This window comes from Cydia fagiglandana, chromosome Z, assembly GCF_963556715.1.
Source record: "Cydia fagiglandana chromosome Z, ilCydFagi1.1, whole genome shotgun sequence".
In the NCBI taxonomy this organism is placed as follows: Eukaryota; Metazoa; Arthropoda; class Insecta; order Lepidoptera; family Tortricidae; genus Cydia; species Cydia fagiglandana.
The window spans coordinates 28,054,146-28,076,805 of NC_085959.1; the positions used below are offsets into that span (position 1 = coordinate 28,054,146).

General features: G+C 38.3%; 2 protein-coding genes across 3 annotated transcripts; one reads left to right on the forward strand and one right to left on the reverse strand.

Annotated features, from left to right (window-relative positions):
• Positions 1-7,046, forward strand: LOC134678526 (retinol dehydrogenase 11-like). The gene is made up of 5 exons (XM_063537102.1): positions 1-339; positions 3,506-3,868; positions 4,335-4,456; positions 6,069-6,286; positions 6,882-7,046. Exons 1-5 carry the CDS (start codon positions 222-224, stop codon positions 7,012-7,014), a joined length of 954 nt encoding a protein of 317 aa, XP_063393172.1. The 5' UTR covers positions 1-221; the 3' UTR covers positions 7,015-7,046.
• Positions 7,047-17,633: 10,587 nt separating this feature from the next.
• LOC134678342 (mitochondrial nicotinamide adenine dinucleotide transporter SLC25A51) lies at positions 17,634-22,425 on the reverse strand. Of its 2 annotated transcripts, XR_010100178.1 has the most exons (4): positions 22,128-22,425; positions 21,797-21,997; positions 17,966-20,837; positions 17,634-17,929 (listed from the first exon to the last, which is right to left on the reverse strand). XR_010100178.1 is itself a non-coding variant. In XM_063536875.1 (3 exons), exons 2-3 carry the CDS (start codon positions 21,944-21,946, stop codon positions 20,112-20,114), a joined length of 876 nt encoding a protein of 291 aa, XP_063392945.1. In that variant the 5' UTR covers positions 21,947-21,997; positions 22,128-22,425; the 3' UTR covers positions 17,634-20,111. The 2 variants fall into 2 exon arrangements, 1 of the variants encoding a protein (XP_063392945.1); XM_063536875.1 differs by having other exon boundaries at positions 17,634-20,837.
• Between the last annotated feature and the right edge of the window lie 235 nt (positions 22,426-22,660).

Sequence of the window (22,660 nt, forward strand, 5' to 3'; positions counted from 1 at the left end):
CTTCGCCCGTGCTGGTACGGACAGTGTTTATTTAATTAAGTAGTTTCGCCGCCGCTTCAACTTGCCGCGTTCGGCGGATCAAGACATAAAATTATGTATCGCGGTGTTTTAAACGTTCCCAAAACTATTAGATAGATGACATTCCGATCGTTTAAATTCTAAACAACGGAAATATTGGAAATTTTACCGAGATTAATTCTTATTTGAAGCGTATCTAAGCTATGGATTACTTAAGCGGGTGGTGCAAGAGTACCAGGAGGCTCGATGGGATGACGGCTATCGTGACGGGCAGCAACACGGGCATCGGCAAAGAAACGGCTCTAGATTTATATTTGAGAGGTACGTCATCATTCATAATCGTCTCTTTCTTTAAAGTTATAACGCGAAAGGAATGCACGCTGACCTTACGTTGTTGGTGCGCAATCGCAATTCCGTGTTTTGATTTTGACGCACGCGACTTTATTGTTAAGAGAATAAGAGCGTGTCAAGGTAATTTTGAACACCTCGCCCGCTTAGCAACTTCTGCTGCGGACTGTACGTTGTTCTAATCTCTAATATAATATAAGTAGGTACGTATTTATAAGAGTAATTATAGGGTAGGAGATATTAACAGCCCTAGTAGCATTTTCGTTGGGGCCCACGGTGCCAACGGTAGGGAAAACGTTGAGATGAGGTTCGTTCCGTAGCCAACGTTAATTTTGTATTGGCCCACCATCGCATTTACCAACATTCGCTGTGGCACAGATGCCCAACAATGGGCCTTTGTGTATTTTGCTACCGTTCGCTAAACAACGATAACATTCGTTGGCCCAATGGTGACCAATACCGCATTTACCAACATTGGCTGTGACACGGATGCCCAACAATGGGCCTTTGTGTATTTTGGTAACGTTGGCTAGTCAACGATATCATCCGATGGCCCAATGATGACAAATATCGCATTTACCAACATTGGCTGTGGCACTGATGCCCAACAATGGGCCTTTGTTTATTTTGGTAACGTTGGCTAATCGACGATATCATCCGATGGCCCAATGACGACAAATATCGCATTTACCAACATTGGCTGTAGCATTGATGCCCAACAATGGGCCTTTGTGTATTGTGGTAACGTTGGCTAATCAACGATGTCATCCGATGGCCCAATGATGACAAATATCGCATTTACCAACATTGGCTGTGGCACTGATGCCCAACAATGGGCCTTTGTTTATTTTGGTAACGTTGGCTAATCAACGATATCATCCGATGGCCCAATGACGACAAATATTGCATTTACCAACATTGGCTGTAGCATTGATGCCCAACAATGGGCCTTTGTGTATTTTGGTAACGTTGGCTAATCAACGATATCATCCGATGGCCCAATGATGACAAATATCGCATTTACCAACATTGGCTGTGGCACTGATGCCCAACAATGGGCCTTTGTTTATTTTGGTAACGTTGGCTAATCAACGATATCATACGATGGCCCAATGACGACAAATATCGCATTTACCAACATTGGCTGTAGCATTGAGGCCCAAAAATGGGCCTTTGTATATTTTGCTACCGTTCGCTAAACAACGATAACATTCGTTGGCCCAATGGTGACGAATACCGCATTTACCAACATTGGCTGTGGCACGGATGCCCAACAATGGGCCTTTGTGTATTTTGGTAACGTTGGCTAGTCAAAGATATCATCCGATGGCCCAATAATGACAAATATCGTATTTACCAACATTGGCTGTGGCACTGACGCCTAACAATGGGCCTTTGTGTATTTTAGTACCGGTGGCTAAACAACGATAACATACGTTGGCCCAGTGAGCACAAATATCGCATTTACCAACATTGGCTGTGGTACTGATGCCCAACAATACCAGTTGAGTTTGCTTGTGGCGTCACTAGATGGCGTTACTGTCTCCAAACATAGAAGTTATAGTTATTTTCTCGATTATTCCGGATATAATCATAATATTTTTTTAAAGTAACTTATAAATCTAATAGCTATAACTATTAAATTTATACATAAATTTAAAAAAATGTATTTTACCAACATTATCTCAATTTAAATCTCAAAAAACATAAATCTCGCTTACGAAGTTTCAAAGTGCGGTTAGTATATATACAAATTAGAGTGTATAGTAAGTGTACTTGCTTCAGCAGTACATATACTAAAATTGGAACGTACAGAGAAAATTAACAACAACTGCTGCCTAGGGCCTTCATGTGGATACAACCAATGCCTACCGTAGTGTAATTGTAATATTTATCAGCAAAGGCCCAACGTCGTATTACACAACCACTTACCTAACGTAGGGTTACTGTAGGACTCGTAAACAAAAGCCCATTACATAATTAGACTGTAGGCACACTATAAATTACACAACTATTTACCTACGGTAGTATTGTAAGAATCCTACACAAGGCCCAACGTTAAAGTTACAATGTTGGCCCTTTGTAGGACAAGCTGTGTTGGGCCTTCAACCTGGTGCACGACTACCTACCGACCTACCTGACTTGCCGATGGGTAATTGTTGAATTTGCAAACAGAAGCGCAACGAAAAAATTGCACTTTTTTTATTTTTTTGCAGTTGGCCCTACAGCAAGCCTTACGGCCAAATGTAACAATTAACCAACCATGAAACAAATGAGTATAGGCCCAACCACGGCCCAACCAAAACCACCACCGTTGAATAATTGTATGATTTATTTAAATAGGCCCAACGAAAAATTACTCTAATGGCCCTCTGTTGGGAATCTTCGGGAGGGCCTTTGTCGTCGGCCCTCCAGCAAATCGTACGGCCAAATGTAACAATTAACCAACCATCAAACAAATGTGTATAGGCCCAACCACGGCCCAACCAAGACCACCACCGTTGAATAATTGTATGATTTATTTAAATAGGCCCAACCAAAAAATTACTCTAATGGCCCTCTGTTGTGAATCTTCGGGAGGGCCTTTGTCGAGGGCCCTCCAGCAAATCGTACGGCCAAATATAACGGTTGCCCAACTAATACGTTAACAAAGGCCCAAAAAAATCCCTACAAGAAAATGCTATTAGGGAGGTTACCATTCTTAAAACTGGAGTTATAGGTATGTAATAGCTATGTGACGAGCTGTCATTAAAACAATTTGAATTTGGCTCATGTAGTCGGACAAGTAAGATCTCGGACTCGAAAGGAAACAAGGATGTCATGCATCGAGCATGAAAGGGAATGTCAACGAATTTAAATAAATACTTCTCGGCCCAATATTGTCTTTTAGACTTATATATACCTATCATATGATATCTCAATTACTATTATTAAATTACTAATAATATAATCATAACACAAATAATTACTTATTTACTAGTAATAATCTGTACGGTGTAGCTTATCTAAATTGAAATCTAGATTGAATGCTGTTGAATGTAGTAGGTTAGGTATTCAACATTATTAATACCATTAATACGATTTTTGACCAATATTAGTACCTACTCTAGGTACTAATATATCTAACTTTATTTCGCAGGCTGTCACGTTATTATGGCATGTCGCGATATAAACAAAGCAAATGTGGCCAAAACCGAAATAGAATCATTACATAATAGTACTGAAGGAAAAGGAAGTCTGATTGTTCGAAAACTGGACGTCTCCAGCCTGAGCTCTGTGCGCGAGTTCGCATCACTGATGTTAGCCGAGGAGACAAAGATTGAGATCCTAGTGAATAATGCTGGAGTTATGATGGCACCACAGGGTATCACCGAAGACGGCTTCGAAACGCACATGGCCACGAACCACTTTGGCCACTCTCTCCTGACGCTTCTCTTGCTGCCATTGCTTGCTAATTGTAGCCACGCCAGGGTGGTCAACGTGTCCTCAATGGTACATCAGCGTAAGGATTGGATTGTTGATTAATATATTGCTCTCATACGTCACATATGTACATAGTACCTACCTACTCAGTTTACTTAACCATTGCTTGTAGATAAATCAAAGATCAAATTAAATTTGCCGCCCTACGATTTTTCATTAGGTAACATGAAACAGGCATCTCTTCGATTAGCGTAGTTTTATTTTACTTTTATTATGTTAGGTTCATCTAGGACAATATCTAAGTCATTACATTTTATGTAATATATAAGTTACGTGTAGTAGGTAGGTACCTACTTAAATTCTACTTAATAATATGATCGTGTTGCTCAACGTTGCTCCACTGCGGTGTGGTGTGGATGCACATTTAGTCCCTCCAAGGCCCTGGGTGTTTCATCCCGATTGTATTTATAGGTCGTGGTTGGGTTCAATTCCATTGTGCTGAGTGTATACATATAGGTACTAAAATACCTACTTGTATGTTTCAGGTGCAGAGCTCGATTTCGATGATATTAATTATGAGACTACAAAGTATGATCCTCTAATGGCGTATTGTCGCAGTAAGGTCGCAAACATATTGTTTGCACGGGCCCTTTCTCAAAAACTGCGGGTAATTATAGATCCTGGCAGCTTAGTCAGAAGCAAATTAAATGGGGTGGTGGTAACAGTGGGAATAACCCGACTTATTTAAGTCACGTTTTAACGTAGGTACCTAGAGGTTATTTTTAAACTGGGGCACTGAGGAAAGTTTGAAAATACAGAGAAACTGCCTTACTTAGATTAGTTAGCCGTTACACCTACTGAAAATGTATGACCTTTTTTTATGCGAATTGATTCAGTTTCACTCATAATTTCTATTGTATTCTTTCATGACTACGATACGAACCATGTTGTTGTGTGTTTACCTTATTCTAGGATTACTACAAATTAATACTAACTACTACTAACACATTACACAGCTGGCGGTTTTCAGAAAATAGTGTAGGTACTACCTAGGTATACGGTAGCAATGCACGCACGAGAACTTTCCAAAGTTGCGAAACTTTCCACATGAGAAATTCTCGGTAACTTCTGAGAATGTTCTCGAGAACGAGAATTTATTTATTTATCGTAGTTTATACCATGAATATTCACGATAGTTTAGGTGTAGTCCTTACCCCCACAAAATTCCGACTTTTGGTCGTCCGCTTCCGGTCAGAAAAATGTATGACGGCCCGGCCAAACGGTCAGACTTAGGTGGGGGGTGCTCGACCAAATGTCATAGAGGGACCCTGGCAGTTTTTGACGCCGCCATTTTTTTTCAATATGCCCGACTTTTTTTTTAAACATTTTGAATTTTGTCCTAGCGCGCTGAAATTTTGGTCACGGAATCAGGGGACCCTAGATACCTATGAAAAAATTTTTTTTGGAAAAATACTACAATTGCGGGAAAACTGGCCACTTTTATTTTGTATGGCAACTTTTAAACGGTGCGTGATAGGTGGGGGGGGGGGGGGGGTGCTCGACCAAATGTCATAGAGGGCCCCGAGACAAAACAAACTGCATTTAAAAAAAAAAAATGGCCGACTTTTTTTTTTAATTTTTTCAAGTTGGTCCGAGCGCGCTGAGATTTGGCATGGCGGGAGATAGAGGCCTCTAGATTCTAATGAAACTAAAAAAAATTTTGGAAAAATTTGTCGAAAGTCGAAATGTTCTCTGATATAAAGTGAGAATTTAAGCAACTTATTGGTAAATTTATCACATCAACAAAATAGCTAACTGTAATAGACAGTAATATATGCATAATAACATTTAGTTTTAAGTTATGCCTATTTAAACTTTATTTCAAGTATATTCTCTTGTTTAAACAATAATTTCCATGTTGCAGGAATGTTCTGAGAACATTCTCGAGAACGTTTCCGCTTTTTGGGAATGTTCTGCAATTTGTACATTGCTAGGTATACCTACCTACCCAATTAGCCTAAGTTGTTAAGAAATGTATTATTCACGTAAGCATTAAATTTCAATATAAACTTCTTCATAAAAACTATAAGCGACATTACAATGTAGAAAGGCAAGAAGTAGATTCCCATTAAAGATTTCATGCCTGCCGTCACAAAACTCACAGCGATTAACTTTTCTTAACTTACTCCTAGCCACGCTAATTGAGTACAGACCACGGAAGAAAGAATGAGTACACTATTTTCTGAAAACTCCCAGTTACAGCAGTTTTTTGTGATCAGGATCACAACATAGGCAATGTGAGCACATACAGCCTGCACCCGGGCGTCATCAGCACGGAGATCAGCCGGCACTTCAGCGACACGTTCTTCCGCGGCACCACGTGGCTGTTCGACAACGTGTTGTTCTGGTTCTGCAAGTCGCCCCGCTGCGGCGCGCAGACCACCATCTACTGCGCCGTCGACGAACAGTGCGCTAATCAATCTGGACTTTATTACAGGTTCATTTATCATTATTTCCTCCTCAAATTAGAGCTTGTTCTATATGAATTGAAGCTCAATTTGAATACATCAAACTTGTTTGTATGTTGCTGGATTCGTCAATCTATGCGTCCAAAGTTAAAACGGCCGTTTTTGTGTTGAGTTCATAGATAGACATAGAGCAACATAAAAACTAGTTTGATGTATTCAAAAGGTACTTAAAGACAATATATAGGTACAATACGTAGCGGGCCCCTTTTTTAAATATCTTTCGTTAAATTTAAATAATTACGAATATTTAGCAGTAGCGCTAGAGTGCATGTTGATGGGCTCTTAAAAATGCAATATCCTAAAATATTTTTACAGTACATATGGTCCTATTTTTCCGCACTAGTGCGTAAAATAGCACTTTTCGTGCGATGTCAAAAGTTTAAAGGGCCATATGTACTGTAAAACGTTGTACGATACACGTGCGAATAGGTAATTCGCAACTCGTGTCAATTTAAAACACTCCCTTCGGTCGTGTTTTAATTTATCGCCACTCGTTTCGAATTTCCTCTTTTTCGCACTTGTATCGTAAATAACTATTTTTTACATATTTTGTTTTCTTTTTAGCGACTGTGCGGTAACCGCCTCGTCAAAATATAGCCAAAACTACGCTAACGCTGAACAACTCTGGAAGGTGACCTTAGCAGCTCTCAAGTTACGAGAAGATACCTTGTTCGGCGATGTCGCTCCGCAGTTATAGAAATCGAGCTCGTAATTAATGCTAGGTAATGCTGGTAATGGCTCCTCTACACGATGGGCCAACGCCGGCCACTCCAAGGGACGCAGCCATGCGGTAGAATGAGATAGCAATATCACTTGCTCCCTCTAACGCATAAATGCGTCCCTTGGAGTGGCTGGCGCTGGCCCATCGTGTAGAGGAGCCATAAAAGGATCCTGTTAAAATAAGAATAAAATGAATAACGTAGGAAAAATCATAAGTAGGTACCTATTGCGAACGACGTACTGGGATTCAGCTAGGTAGGTATTACGATCAGTACCAGTAGAGAAATGAGTAGGTAAGCATAAAGTGTTCACTCCGTACATGACTTTTCTTTAGTGTCCGACCGAAGGTTCGGTTTCGGTTTCGGCCAGTTTCGGCCAAAAAATCATGTTTCGGCTGTAGTTTCGGTTTCGGCCAAAAAACGGCCGAACCCTTCGGCCGGGCCGAAACTTACGAAATGGTACTTCGGACAATGACCAAAAGTTGGGGAATAAGTAGGACAACAATATTAATATCTACAAATACTGATTCATGTATAGGTACAGAAATTAATTGGTTTATTATAAAACACAATTCCACTAATGAGGGCGCCACTGGACGGCCGACGCAGTCTTAAGAGGCTGTCAATACTAGGGCTTGCATTCCGGAATTCCGGAATCTCGAAATTCCGGAATCTCGGACAAATTTTCCGATATTACAATTCCGGAATTGATACAACTGAATATCGAAAATTCCGGAATTGGATTTAAGTACTTTTTTCAGGTTTGAATACGTTTATTATTGAAAATTGTTAAGAAACTACACTATACTGATGTTTTTTGTTGTTAATAAGTTCCTCTTAGTCATTCAGTGACCTATAGTATGGGTATATTTTACTTTTCGGTTTGATAAAGCAGTGGGACAATATGGGCTCATAAAAAAAAGCAAAGTGATTTACTTGCTTAGAATAGTCAGAATAGTCTCAATCCTACATGAGCGAATCTTCGATTTAGATAGAAAGTTTTCTCTATCAACGATTTCGGATCCTGTAGAAGCATATAATATATGATATTCTGAATTATAAATAGGATCTAGGAAGGAAAAAGCCAAATTTCGACCTTCAACTTCTTAAACAACACCACTACGTACTATGTTACGAAGAGTAGGCTGATTATAGAGCTGTTATATTTAACTATTTTATAAAATTATCCATTGAATGGTTTGCTAGCAACCAAATTTTCCCCGAATAAATACCGCGTATCATAGAATTGAATAAAAGTAACCATTTTAATAAGGTGGTAAAAAAGAGATGAAATTATCTGTAGTACTTCAAATTAAATTTCTCTTAAACAATATTAACTTTAATAAACGTAAAGTATCAGAATTTCACATTTTTTATTGGATTTTACAAAAAAAATTAGGTAAAATACGATAACCCCTAATTCCGGAACCAGTTCCGGAATTCCGGAATTCGAATCCAATATCGAAAATCAGTTCCGGAATTGGAGACCATCCGATATTGCAAGCCCTAGTCAATACTTATAACGCGCACACTGTCTAATTGTATCGGAGTGAATGAGATAGCACTGTCGCATGTTACTGGGCCCTGGGCAAGAGAATAATAAGAAAACTCATCATCTTCCTCGCGTAATCCCGGAATTTTTGCCGTGCAATGGGAATGGGAGCCTGGGGTCCAATAGACAACTAATCCCAAAAATTGGTGTAGGCACTAGTTTTTACGAAAGCGACTGCCATCAGACAGACCTTCAAACCCAGAGTTTTAACTAGGCCTTATCGGATCTAGTCCGGCTTCCTTACGATGTTTTTCCTTCACCGAAAAGCAAATAGTAAATATCAAATGATATTTCGTAGGTAAATAAGTTCCGAAAAACTTTTGCTCCGTCGAACGTCGAACGTCGACGAAACTGCGGTCTCGCTTTTTAATACAATGGACATTAGTTGGAGTCTGTGCTCAACTACTTATCCTGAAGCCTGAAGCACGGCTTTGACTTCGCATGAAAGTTCGCCTCACTGGGGCACTTCGGACTTTTAGGCCCAGGTGAAGATCGGTACCTGGCCTTGCGATATTGTTAACAAAATATTTCGCGCTCGCTGCGCTCGCGTTTTTGGTTGGTGTTTTGGTTGACCCTGTATCTACATGTTAGCTTGACTGGTGACTGAATAGAGTTAGACCAAGAAAATTCTGCAATGATTTTGATACGCAGTGCAACTAGTGCAAATGTTATTGATACGTCATAATTTCATAGAAGTTTTGACGTTTAAAATAACACTTGCACTGCGTGTGTTATCAAAATCGTTGCAGAATTATCTTGGTCTTAGTAATTTTCTTAAAAAAACTGCTTAAGTAACATCAATTTCAAGGACATTCGGTGTTGACAGCCTCATAATATGTGTATAAAAGCGGTTTTATGACATTTTTCAACGATTTTATCAATTCTACAAAAGTTTCGGTTTCGGTTTCGGCCGAAACTAGAGCCAAAGCCGAACATTCGGTTTCGGTTTCGGTTTCGGCAAAAAAACATGTTTCGGTCGGACACTACTTTTCTTACTTAATAGTATTATGTTTGTATGGGAGGTATGGTAAAACTTACCTAATTGTTAAGCTTCAATCTTATTGTAAATGTAATGTTTTCGCAAAGCTCGGTGTAAATTTCTTATTAATTAATCGTTTTTAGGGTTACATATACCCAAAGGGTAAAAATGGAACTCTATTAACAAAGACTCCGCTGTCTGTCTGTCACCGGGCTGTATCTGATGAACCGTGATAGTCTGAGCAGTTGAAATTTTCACACATGAAGGATGTATTTCTGTTGTCGCTATAATAACAAATACTAAGAACAGAATACATAAATATAATAAATATTTAAGTGGGGCTCCCGTACAACAAACGTGATTTTTTTGCCCTGTTTTACGTAATGGTACGGAACTCTTCGTGCGCGAGTTTGTGACGCACTTGGCCGGTTTTTTATCTCTGTATGGAGTGAGCACTCTAAGCTTAGGTACTTATATCTCTATGCTATTTTATTACCAGACATCGTAACATTTACAGCATTTTTGGTGCAGCGGAGTTGGTGTTAACGAAATTGGTATAGATAATTCCAAATGAAATGGTAAATTAAGGTTAATATTAACGTAATTAATGCTAATTAATCATTAGGGTTGAAATTGTTTATACCGATTCCGTTAACACCACTCCGCTGCTGTCTGGTTATTACCTATAATTAACAATTATATAACTTTGTATATAAGGCTCTAGGTATGTACATAAGTGCAAGTTATTTGTTGTGCCATTTGTAATAAAAATTAAATCGGGTCTTTTCTTATTATTAATCAGTAATAGTAATAACTTATTATCCCCATAGAACCGGTATTATAGGGCCGTTTTTTTATTTTTGGTTTTTTAGATTTTGATAAAATTTGGCAAGTTTGAAGAGCTCCTCATTCTGGGTATTGGGACAAAAAATTAATATACTTCATTTTCCGTGAGTTACGAAAATTCCATACGTTTCCTACTCAAGAGGAAGATTTTTTAGGACATAGGCACGGTGAATTGCGCTTATATTGCACAGAATACGGAACTCTATTTATTTACAAGATTTTCTCAAAAACCAACGGAAACAAATTAAAAATCGGTCGACTTTATGTATTGTTTTTAGCTATCTAGTTTTTTCACTGATCATGGAGGACTAATATACTAGGGCCGAGTGAAAGAAATGAAATTTTTCGTTTCAAACAATATATTATTATTAACTATTGCACATACATTTGTAGGTAACATCAAGCCAGAAGGAGGCAGTGATATGCGGCATTGTATTATAATGATTGATTGGTATATTAACAGTCTAAAATTGTTTACTAACCGAAATAAACTGATCCTACACCTGTACCTTGGAACAACTTGTATATGTATATACCCAAATTACTCTCACCACTATATACATATAGATAGGTATCATACCTACGGTATGTATAGGTACTAAATTTAAGCAGGAATGTTGCACACCAGAGGTTCATTTCATTTACAGTGTACTATGCCACGCGTGACGCAAAACGACGTTGATAGCGAAACCACTATTGACACGGTGACATTTGCTTCTAATGGTCTCACTATAGTGGTTGTGCGTGTTGGTTCCACTATGGACGTGATAAACGCTGTCCACGCAACGGATTACGCACCACGGCACGATGAAATATCACAAGTCTGAAGAACCTTGATTTGGTATTTGTAATTTAATCTCACTGTATTATGTATTGGCTATGTGCACAGTCCATAGTGGGAGAAATACAATCGTCGAACATGCATGGCGCATATGTGGAAGCCGTAAACTAAGTATGTATATATCAGCAAAGACAGTTAGGAAATATATTGGTGGGTACATATTTGTAATCGGTAATAACCACTTTCTGTACAAGTGAAATTTAACTAATTTAAGTCATCAATACACCTTGTTTTTTTATTTCCGTTAAGTAACTTTCTCAAAGACACCACAAGACACAAGTACCTATTCTAAAAGGGGAATATTACCCAAAACTCTGGGCGCCACTACCACTATCCATCACAATCTGGGGGTCTACCGCGAAACAAGAAAATCGAAATTTGCTATCTAACCTCTCTATCACTCTTTCATATTTGAGCGATAAAGAGGCAGATAACTTTTCGATTTTGACGTTTCCCGGTAGGCCCTTGTTAACAAACCGCCTTGATGTTCAATGTCATATTCATAATATATTATTGCCTGTGAAAACTTGCCAAAAAACAGTTTAAGGCACAGTATGTATAAGTTACTCTATGGTTTACTAGCTAGCTTAGTGCTGCACTCTGGCGGCAGAACATTGCAGTAATACCCCCTCTTCTTCCTGGCGTTATCCCGGCATTTTGCCACGGCTCATGGGAGCCTGGGGTCTGCTTGACAACTAATCCCATGATTTGACGTAGGCACTAGTTTTTACGAAAGCGACTGCCATCTGACCTTCCAACCCAGAGCCCATACAACCATTTCCAGTCGCCGTTACGACGCGGTGTAGACACATCTTGTGTCGACACCGTTTGTTTCGGTCACAATTCCAGTCGCAGAGTCGTCGCCGTGTCGACACAGTTACCAGAAATGGGGAAGGGTCGACACATGACACAAAGTGACATAAAGTGTGGTCGCCGTGTGCACACATTGTTACTAGTTTGCGACTACTTTATGCCAAAATCATTCGTTCATTCGTTCATTTTGTTCCTGTCAAATGGAAACTGTCAGATGGAAAAATAGTTAAATAAAAATAAGTGACATTAATACGCCATCTCTAAAACGGATTACAAGACGTAATTATATATTGTTTGCATTTATATTACAATAGAACTTAAATTATTATGGGGAATTAAACTGCTCGAGTGATTTGATAAACTAAGTGTAATATAATCAACGCGCCACCAAATTGTTTTAGTTTAGCCGGAAATGAAATTGTTTACTTCTCAGTGCCTGTGTTCATAAATATATTATTTGATGCATTTTTAGTACTTCGATGCGTATACTATACTTAAATAACAGAAATAACGCTTTACATACTACGAAACTTGTTAATTATGATGTATAAATATGGTTTAAGGCTGAGAAATATTGCAGTCACAAAGTAGTCGCAAATGTTTCGACTTTGTGTCGACTCTGTGTAGACACATGACACGCGCTGTCAAAAGTAATAACAAAGTTATTGGATTTGCAAAATGGCTCCTTGTGTTCGTTTGTTTTCAGATATTCTCAAAGTGTAAAAATGCCGTGGTCAGAGATGGGACTTAATAGATTAACTGTTTATTCGACTAATTAATGGAATAAAAAAAGTTAATCCTCAAATTTCAATCACGATTAGTTTAGTCGACCTAACATAGATTGAAATTGAATTAATCTGAACATTAATCGAATAAATTATCGATTAAATCTCGGTTGGAAGTTGACAGGGGGCCATTTATGTACGTAAAAATAATAGAAATGTCTTGCATGCAGATGGTAGCCAAACACTTTGTCATAAAAGTCGAGATGGGTGTCGATTTATAGCTTTTAGGGAGTGCCGATTTCGAAAATGATGACCATTTAGGAATCCAAAATGGCCGCCATGCACTGTGTCATAAAAGTCGTCATGGATGTCGTTTTATACGTTTTAGGGGGCCCCAATTTTGAAAATGATGACCATTTTGGAGTCCAAAATGGCGGCCATGCACTATGCCATAAAAGTCGTCATGGGTGTCGTTTTATAGGTTTTAGGGGGCCCTGATTTAGAAAATGATGACCATTTTGAAATCCAAAATGGCGGCCATGCACTATGTCATAAAAGTCGTCATGGGTGTCGTTTTATAGGTTTTGGGGGGCGCAGATTTAGAAAATGATGACCATTTTGGATTCCGAAATGGTGGCCATGCACTATGTCATAAAAGTCGTCATGGGTGTCGTTTTATAGGTTTTGGGGGGCGCAGATTTCGAAAACGATGACCATTTTGGATTCCAAGATGGCGGCCATGCACTATGTCACAAAAGTCGTCATGGATGTCGTTTTATAGGTTTTAGGGGGCCCCGCTTTCGAAAATGATGACCATTTTGGAATCCAGAATGGCGGCCATGCACTATGTCATAAAAGTCGTCATGGGTGTCGTTTTATAGGTTTTGGGGGGCGCAGATTTCGAAAATGATGACCATTTTGGAATCCAAAATGGCGGCCATGCACTATGTCATAAAAGTCGTCATGGATGTCGTTTTATAGGTTTTGGGGGGCTCCAATTTTGAAAATGATGACCATTTTGGAATCCAAAATGGCGGCCATGCACTATGCCATAAAAGTCGTCATGGGTGTCGTTTTATAGGTTTTGGGGAGCGCAGATTTAGAAAATGATGACCATTTTGGATTCCAAAATGGTGGCCATGCACTATGTCATATAAGTCGTCATGGGTGTCGTTTTATAGGTTTTAGGGGGCGCAGATTTCGAAAACGATGACCATTTTGGATTCCAAGATGGCGGCCATGCACTATGTCATAAAAGTCGTCATGGATGTCGTTTTATAGGTTTTAGGGGACGCAGATTTCGAAAATGATGGCCATTTTGGAATCCAAAATGGCGGCCATGCACTATGTCATAAAAGTTGTCATGGGTGTCGTTTTATAGGTTTTAGGGGGCCCTGATTTCGAAAATGATGACCATTTTGGAATCCAAAATGGCGGCAATGCACTATGTCATAAAAGTTGTCATGGGTGTCGTTTTATAGGTTTTAGGGGGCCCTGATTTCGAAAATGATGACCATTTTGGAATCCAAAATGGCGGCCATGCAGTATGTCATAAAAGTCGTCATGGCTGTCGTTTTATAGGTTTTAGGGAGCGCAGATTTCGAAAATAATAACTATTTTGGAATCCAAGATGGCGGCCATGCACTATGTTAAAAGTCGATATGGATGTCGTTTTGTTGGTCATGGTCATCATTTTCGAAATCTGCTCTTCCTAACACCTATAAATCAACATCTATGACGGCTTATATGACAAAGTGCACGGCAGACATCTTGGAATCCAAAATGGTCATCATTTTCGAATGCTGCACTCCCTAAAACCTATAAAACGATATCCATGACGACTTTTATGACAAAATACGTAGCCGCCATCTTGGAATATAAAATGATCATAGTTTTCGAATTCTGCACTCCCTAAAACCTATAAATCGACATCCGTGACGACGCAAGTTATCTTTATTTTCAGATCTAACAAATTGCTACAGAATACAAAGGACAAAAAAAGAAGCGAGGAGGTAATGAAACAAGCAAAAATACAGATGATTCCTCGACGCAATTGGATGCTTCTTAAATTGTGTCCAGATTTTTTTGTCATAAAAGTTTTTATTTTTCACATATTACTCTCACAAGTTCCGTGACATTTCGACCTTGTAATTTTTTAAGTAAATGTTTTTGTTTATCTATGAGGATCTCACTAGAATAATATAATCAAGGTATGTTTATATTTGATGATTGAAATAGTAACGCATAAAAAAATATTATATTTGTGTTTATATTCCTGCCGAAGACTTTTATTTTTCCTTTTCCTTCTACACAAGTTTGGTCAAGTAATAAGAATTTAGGGCTCTCAATTTTATTTTGACTTCTACAACAGTAAAGCTACGAGGCCATGTTTGGTATCGTTTTCGTATAAATGCGCAGTACCAAATTTAGTTATGGTATCACATTGACACCATTCCAAAGTAAAAACATATAAACTTACTTTCTTTTAAACTCCTCTTCACGCTTAAACTGCTGAACAGTTTTAATTGAAATTTAGTACACATATATTTTGAGTCCCGAGACAGGACATAATAAGTTATCTCAAAAATCATCCTTTAAAGGTGTGAAATGAGGTGTAGGGGGGAATTCAGAATTGACTTCTTGAAGTTAATACTGTTTAAGTAACTAAATCAAAGATGTAGACCATCCCAAATTTAATATAAATCGGTTCAGCGGTTATTGATTTCCCGTACAAATTTCCACGCCACTTTTCACACCTTCAAAAGGTTGCTTGGTTATAAGATCTATCCTATGTCCTGTTCCGGGACGCAAACTATTTCTATACCAAATTTCAACGAAATCGGTTCAGCGGTTAAGCGTCAAGAGGAGTTTAAAAAAAACCGGCCAAGTGCGAGTCGGACTCGCGTATTAAGGGTTCCGTACATTAAGTCCGACGCGCGCTTGACTGCACATTTCTAATAGGTTTTCCTGTCATCTATAGGTAAAGAACTATTTTGTGTATTCAGACGGACAGACATACAGACGCACGAGTGATCCTATAAGGATTCCGTTTTTTGCTTTTGAGGTACGGAACCCTAAAAAGATTTTTTTTAATTTTGTGGAATGGTGTCAATGTGATACCTTAAATGGATTCAGCAACCCAGATTTATACGAAAACGATACCATACACGGCCTAGCACCTTCACTGATGTAGATATATCAAGATAATATTGAGAGCCCTAAATAAACTTTCAAGAGCGGATATCTCAAAAACTATTCAACATATCGAAAAAATTGACGGAATAAACTTGTAACAAATTAAATTAACTTTTATTTTGTATAAGTGGCCATGTCGCTAAGATGCATAGTTTCCGAGATATAATCGAAAAACCGGAAAATGGGACCTTCAAAGCCCCCTCTCTTCCCCCCACTCAAGGGCTACGGCCGGGGACTTTTGATATGTTCACCTCCTAACTTGTCCAAACCAAGTTACAGAGTCAAAAATTGTGTTCCGAGCATTTCCCTCTACAACGTTTTGGAGCATTCGTTGGCTGACCTAAGTAGCTTATTGCATTTCTTTAAAAACTTTTCTGTAAAAGGTTGACGGGTGTTGGGTGTTTATATGGTTTTCATTTGCATCGCCCATGATGACTTACTAGAATTACTTACGAGCACACGAGACACTAATAGTAGTTTGACAAACCTTGGTTTTCAAGAGGTATTTTATATTGACATTTGCTGTCACAAATTTTCTGTCAGATTTAGTCGCAAACCGCACGCAAAGTGCACACAAATGTGTCGACACCTTGTTACGGAAAAGTGTACACACGGCGACGACACTTTGTTTCGAAACAATTCTAGACACATTGTGTGGACTCTGTTACGACACATCTGACATTTAGTTACCACTTTGATGATTCTGCGACTGGAATGGTTATATGGGAGGGGAAACTAGGCCTTATTGGGATTAGTCCGGTTTCCTCACGATGTTTTCCTTCACCGAAAAGCGACTGGCAAATATCAAATGATATTTCGTACATAAGTTCCGAAAAACTCATTGGTACGAGCCGGGGTTTGAACCCGCGACCTCCGGATTGAAAGTCGCACGCTCTTACCGCTAGGCCACCAGCGCTTGTTTGTTTGTTGCAGTAATACCCCCTATGAACTCCATTTCGGAGATAATCAATAATATTCATATTTTTTCTGATAAGACCCTTATGAGCTTGTACACTCGACGTCAAAGATACGTATAAGTATATTATGTTTACAGTGTTGCACCTTACTCTCTCTTTCTCAGCGAGTATGCGCCCACTGTTAGGCATAATACGCTTCTTCAAATCTCCTCCAAGCAGCCCGATTTGCTGTTTCTCTCCTCCAGAGTGGGCCTGCAATCTTTTTAATATCATCCTCCCATTTTGTTGGAGGTCTGAAATCTGGTATTTTCTTTGGTCTGGTCTTTTTTGGTCGCACCTTACTTCTTTTTAATAAGGCGAAAAATGGAAACACATCTTCGACATCGACTGTACATTTGCCTTAGGGCCTGTTTACATATTGACTATTGTTTAGTAGAGTCAGACTAAGAAAAGTCTGCAGCGGATTTGATAGCCCACGCAGTGCGCAGTTATTTTAAACTGAAACTTATGACGTATAAATAACACTAACACTGCGTGGGCTATCAAATCCGCTGCAGACTTTTCTTGGTCCGACTCTACGAGTTCATAAGCCCCCTCCACACTCGTGCGCGAATCGCGGCGCGAAGCCGCGAACGCAAGTGTGGCGTCGATTTTCGCAGACAGCGAAATCGACTCCACACTCGCGTTCGCGGCTTCGCCCGCGATTCACGCACATAGTCTGGAGGGGGCTATACATTTGCTACTAAACTTAAGTACTATCTCAGACGATCGGTGTTCGAAAAGACATTGATATTGACAATTTTCAATTATTTGGTTGAGTTAAATGTAATGCCCGTCTTACAAGTACAACAACGCTATAATATGCAATTTTCAATTCTTTTTATAAAAATAATAATGAACTATGACATTCAGTTTTCTTAAACGTACTTAACCACACGCCGAAGTGAACGGAATTCACTAACACTGTGTATAATAGTGTGTAAAACCGGCACGGGCGAATATTTAGACGGTGGTTAGCATAGGACCTAAGAAGTATATTTAGACGGTGGTTGGCATAGGACCTAAGAAGTATATTGAGATAGATTTTGCTTAGAAATACAATGAAAATTTTAACCATAGGTACAAAATAATTCGGCCCGTAATGTTTTAAGCAACACACAAGTTACTAGATACGAGAGCTTTTAAAAAGTAACTATCAAGTAACGCTTGTTGGCAGTTATGTAACGCAACCTTATTGTTAAGAGAATAAGAGCGTGTCAAGGTAATTTTGGACACCTCGCCCGCTTAGCAATTTCTGCTGCTGACTGTATATTGTTTTTACAACGGGTCACAGATGACGTTAGCTGTATGCCCGGTACTGAGCGGATACCGCGAAAACCGAAATTCGCAAATTCCGGGGATCTTTCTCTTTTACTCTAATGAAGGCGTAATAAGAGTGACAGAGAAAAAAGTCCGCAATTTGCGAACTTCGATTTTCGCGGTTATAGCCCTGGTCAAATGGAACTGGGTTAACAGCGCGGAGGAAGGCGCAAGCAATAGTTATAGATCGTTTGCGTTCGCCAGTCTAATGTTCGTATCCAATCAATTCGTTCTTAATTAGTAGGTATGCCTTCAACTGGTCACTGTGAACTTGATTTTCTAATCAGGACCGATTTGGTTGGTTACGGGCGTGGCTAGGCGGCGGACAATGATGATTTTACTGCATTCTTAACGCGAACGAACTATAGTAAGTAATATACAATAATACTGCTAAGCATCGTTTAAAGAACGAACGTTTTAGATTGATTTTGGAATAAAAAGGGCATCTTTACTCAACTGAATCAATATTCAAGGTTTACTTTGGTATTCCACTTGTCCAATTTCTTGGTCCTCTGTCATTGCGTCTCACTCTCTCACTAAGCAAAATCTGAGATGCAAATACACATTGGACCAAGAAATGTGATAGGTGGCCGTTTGTACATTGATAGAAATGTTCAACAATATAAATTATTTACATAATTTTTGATCAAGGTATATATTATGTTATTATTATTACTATGCATAACAAGAACGGGCAATATAATACCAACATAAATGCCTTTTGTTAAAAAATTGCTACTTAAAATAAACTGTGCAATAACACACCTAATAAATATATATTATACAACAGCACCAAAAGGCCTTGCTTAGATTATACAATATACAATAACTTAAGAAAAATAATCATAAAATGACAGTAATTCTGTCAATTAAATATTAAACTTTGAAACACAAGTTTAAAATTAGCTTCTAGTAGCAGCAGATTGGTACTCTGCGGGAGTCCTACAACTGGCCGCCATGAACATGACAAAAGCCGCGTGAGCATCATCTGACACTATCGCACAGTACCAGTTAGAAAGAGGCAGTTGAGCTGGACGTGCTGGTTGGCTGAACTATGACAACCACAACTTTTCCTGGCAAAAATGAGTGATTGGCAAAATGAAATCGTCGGGTGATAAGCAAAAGTCACTAAGTACCACCACAAGTTCATAGCCATAGTGAACCATACTAGTACAAAGAAGGTCGATTTTTGTTTAATTTATTTTAGTAATTAGTGACTTTTGCTTGTCACCCGACGAAATATCCACTTTTAAGTTATCCTAACATTGTCCTAAACTTTTTCTAACATTATTAAAGAAGATAGCTAACGCAAAGTATAGAATACGTCCGCTATCTTCTTTAATATATTGGTTCTCTTGATTTTGGCACTGTAGGTATACTAACAGTTCTCGTTTACATAAATTATATGTATTTAATATGTATCGATTTGTAAATGATTTACACTACATATTAACAGTCTTGAAACTTCTTGATGAGTTAAAGGACATTATATTATGCTCTTCTATTTATTGATCTATGACTGTAACACTTATCGATAACATTTTTATCTATGGTTCAAGCACTCTTTTTTGCCACTAAAAGTTCTATCTCTGATGGTATATACAGCATATGGAGCTAAACAGGTTTAAGTATATATGGTTTACAGCGCTGGTGATAAGTTATGTCTGTATGATTTAAAACAATCAAACAATTAATATTAAATCATTAATAAATACAGTAATTTAGATGTTACCAATAGAAAGTAACAGACAATAATTTCCAATAATGGATTTTTTCACAATTATGTTGAGCCTCAGTGAAGTTGATAGCATCCAACACAAATGCACACACAATAATACATACAGCTGACTAGGCATAAAGCATTTTCCTAAACACCTCATAAGAAGCGTTTACTATTCCCCAACTTAAGAATGCTCTAGAAATGTTAAGAAGAGCTCCATGGTAGAAATTTGCAAATTTAGAGCCTCTTTTGCGCAAAATATATCTAAATTCATATGCCACTGTCCTATGTGGTCCTCCTAGTTCACATTGCATTGCAATTTTAATAACATTGAGGGGATAAAATAAAGTACTCAGAAAAGCACCAATAGTCGCGCCAGCCAGGAAGTCCTGAAAGCTTTTATACAGCACTCGCTCCTGCGGCGGCAACAGCAGCCGTACTTCATCACGTATTATAAAAAACATAGCATTTGAGGGACCATTCCTCATCAATATGGGAGTTAGCCCTCTGTAAAATTCTTTAATCCCATACCTACCTGCAATGTGACGAGTCGCATGTGCTGTGTTTTTGAATTCCTTATGATATTTAGGGTGGATAAGTAAAGTTTGAATCCTTTCAAATGGCATGAGGGTTGCTTCAACACAACCAGCCACCAAGCCTGCTATTGTCTTGGCAACGTATGGATTGACGCAGTGGTTCAGTTGAGGTTGCAGAACTTCATTGTACACTCCAAACATGAGAGACATGGACACGGAGCGCTGCAAGAGGGGTGGCAGCATCCCACGGTACAGATATGCCGCACCTTCCTTTTGTAATTGATTTAAGGCAAAAGTTGTTTCAACTCCATGCATCATCTGGAAACATAATATGTTTGTAAGGATTAGGCTGGCATAACTCTGTCATTGTTCATTTTCTTCTTTCAATATCAAACATATTCATGGGTAGAATTTGTACTTATAACAAAAATATGTACTATAAAAAAAAATATATGTCCATAGTTCCACACATTACTTATAAGTTATTCCTACAAATCTGACATTTTAAAAACTATTAATTATTCCAAACCTTGATTTTATATTTAAATTTGTGGAATTGATTTCAATATAATATTATTTTACCTACATTATATGGTGGACCATAAATAAGGTCAAATTTGAATCAGTTACTAATCTACATTTGTTTGTGTGGGAGTGGGAACATGTAGGGTAGCTATTAGGAAATTAGCAACATAATCTTATTCCCTGGAGTAGTAATGAGAATTTTCAGATTGAGGTTGCAAGGGCGCCAGGAATAAGGGTCATTTGAGATTATATTGATTTTAAAATTAAATCCTATTTTGTCTACTTTCATTACAAATAAACATTTTTATCCTGTACAAATGTTTTGTTTATTAACATGACACTTTAAATATTAACTGAGTTATGGTCTATCCTGTAATTTGAGAACTTAAGTAAGGTGTATTCGGGCAATACCGAATGTTGGATAATTCCGAAATTCAGATGAAAATCACCCTAAATTCCATCATAATAAAAGTCTCTTTTCGGAATTATCCGACAGTTTTCGACATTCGGAATTAGCCTAGTAAACCTTACTGATTTTTTTTATATGAGATGCTCAATACTATATGGACATTGTAGAGCACACACTGTTATTTATTTGAAGTAATCTGTTCTTTAGGAGAAGCAAAGTAATAGCCCTTAGCAAACGCCAATCACAGTTTGGCTAGAATTTCTTCTCTGACTATTAATGATAAAGAGATTTCAAGAGTTACATACTAGACCTCCTATCTTAGAAGTTATCACTGTGTAGGTACCTGTCTAAATATGAGTTTGTTAAGAGGGTAGCTAATAATGATGTTGCAGAAGGCGGCGCCGCCGCCGCACACGAACTCCTTCCAGTGGGTGGCATCTGGCAGCGGCACTCCACTTTCACACCCGGTCTCCAAAGGCTGAACCCCCGTCATCGCTCTTTGCCTTCTCTCACATAGCTACATTCCAATATCGGCAACTTCTACCTGTACGACAGATGGATAGGAAGTTACATACTTTATGAGGTTAAACAGAAACGAAACAGAACAACTTAACGACTCATATTCATCTCATATTTTACTACAAATTTTTAGCTTCTAAATATACTCAACTTACAATGGTATTCGTTGCTTGTTGCACTCTTGTCGGTACCGTTAATACAGAAAATAAGAAATAAAAACCAATTAATTATGTAAATCGTTACGTGCAAAATAGGAAATACTAATTCCTCGATGTCAATGCCATACTTTACGTCACTGAAAGTTATAATCTGAGGTTCGGTTTTTCAGTATATTAAGTCCCGTGGATGATAAGCAAATAGTAAGTAATTAATTTAAAATATTAATGAAGTGTGTTTTGTTTAGTAACACTATTCTAAATTAAAAGCTTTCAGTCACTTAAAAGGCGCTCGTTCTCGCAGTGCTACTTTACATTCCAATCATCATCATATCATGTGAACTGACATTTGTCAATATTGTCACAATTTTTTTAATAGTCATATAGGCCCTGATTTTATATCATAAAGCCGTAACAGACGATAGAATTTAAGGCTATTCCAGATGGGGACAATTTATCACCAATCTGGCCGCATGAATTCGTCTGAAAAAAAATCAGGTGATACGGAGCCAAACGCCAATTTGGTTCACCGA

Excerpts from the sequence above, each read along its gene's own strand:
- LOC134678526 (XM_063537102.1), top strand. The coding sequence starts at position 222 with ATGGATTACTTAAGCGGGTGGTGCAAGAGTACCAGGAGGCTCGATGGG. Across the intron at positions 3,869-4,334 it reads GTCCTCAATGGTACATCAGC|GTGCAGAGCTCGATTTCGAT; the intron begins GTAAGGATTGGA and ends TGTATGTTTCAG. Across the intron at positions 4,457-6,068 it reads CCCTTTCTCAAAAACTGCGG|GATCACAACATAGGCAATGT; the intron begins GTAATTATAGAT and ends TTTTGTGATCAG.
- LOC134678342 (XM_063536875.1), bottom strand. The coding sequence starts at position 21,946 with ATGACGGGGGTTCAGCCTTTGGAGACCGGGTGTGAAAGTGGAGTGCCG. Across the intron at positions 20,838-21,796 it reads ACAAACTCATATTTAGACAG|ATGATGCATGGAGTTGAAAC; the intron begins GTACCTACACAG and ends TTATGTTTCCAG.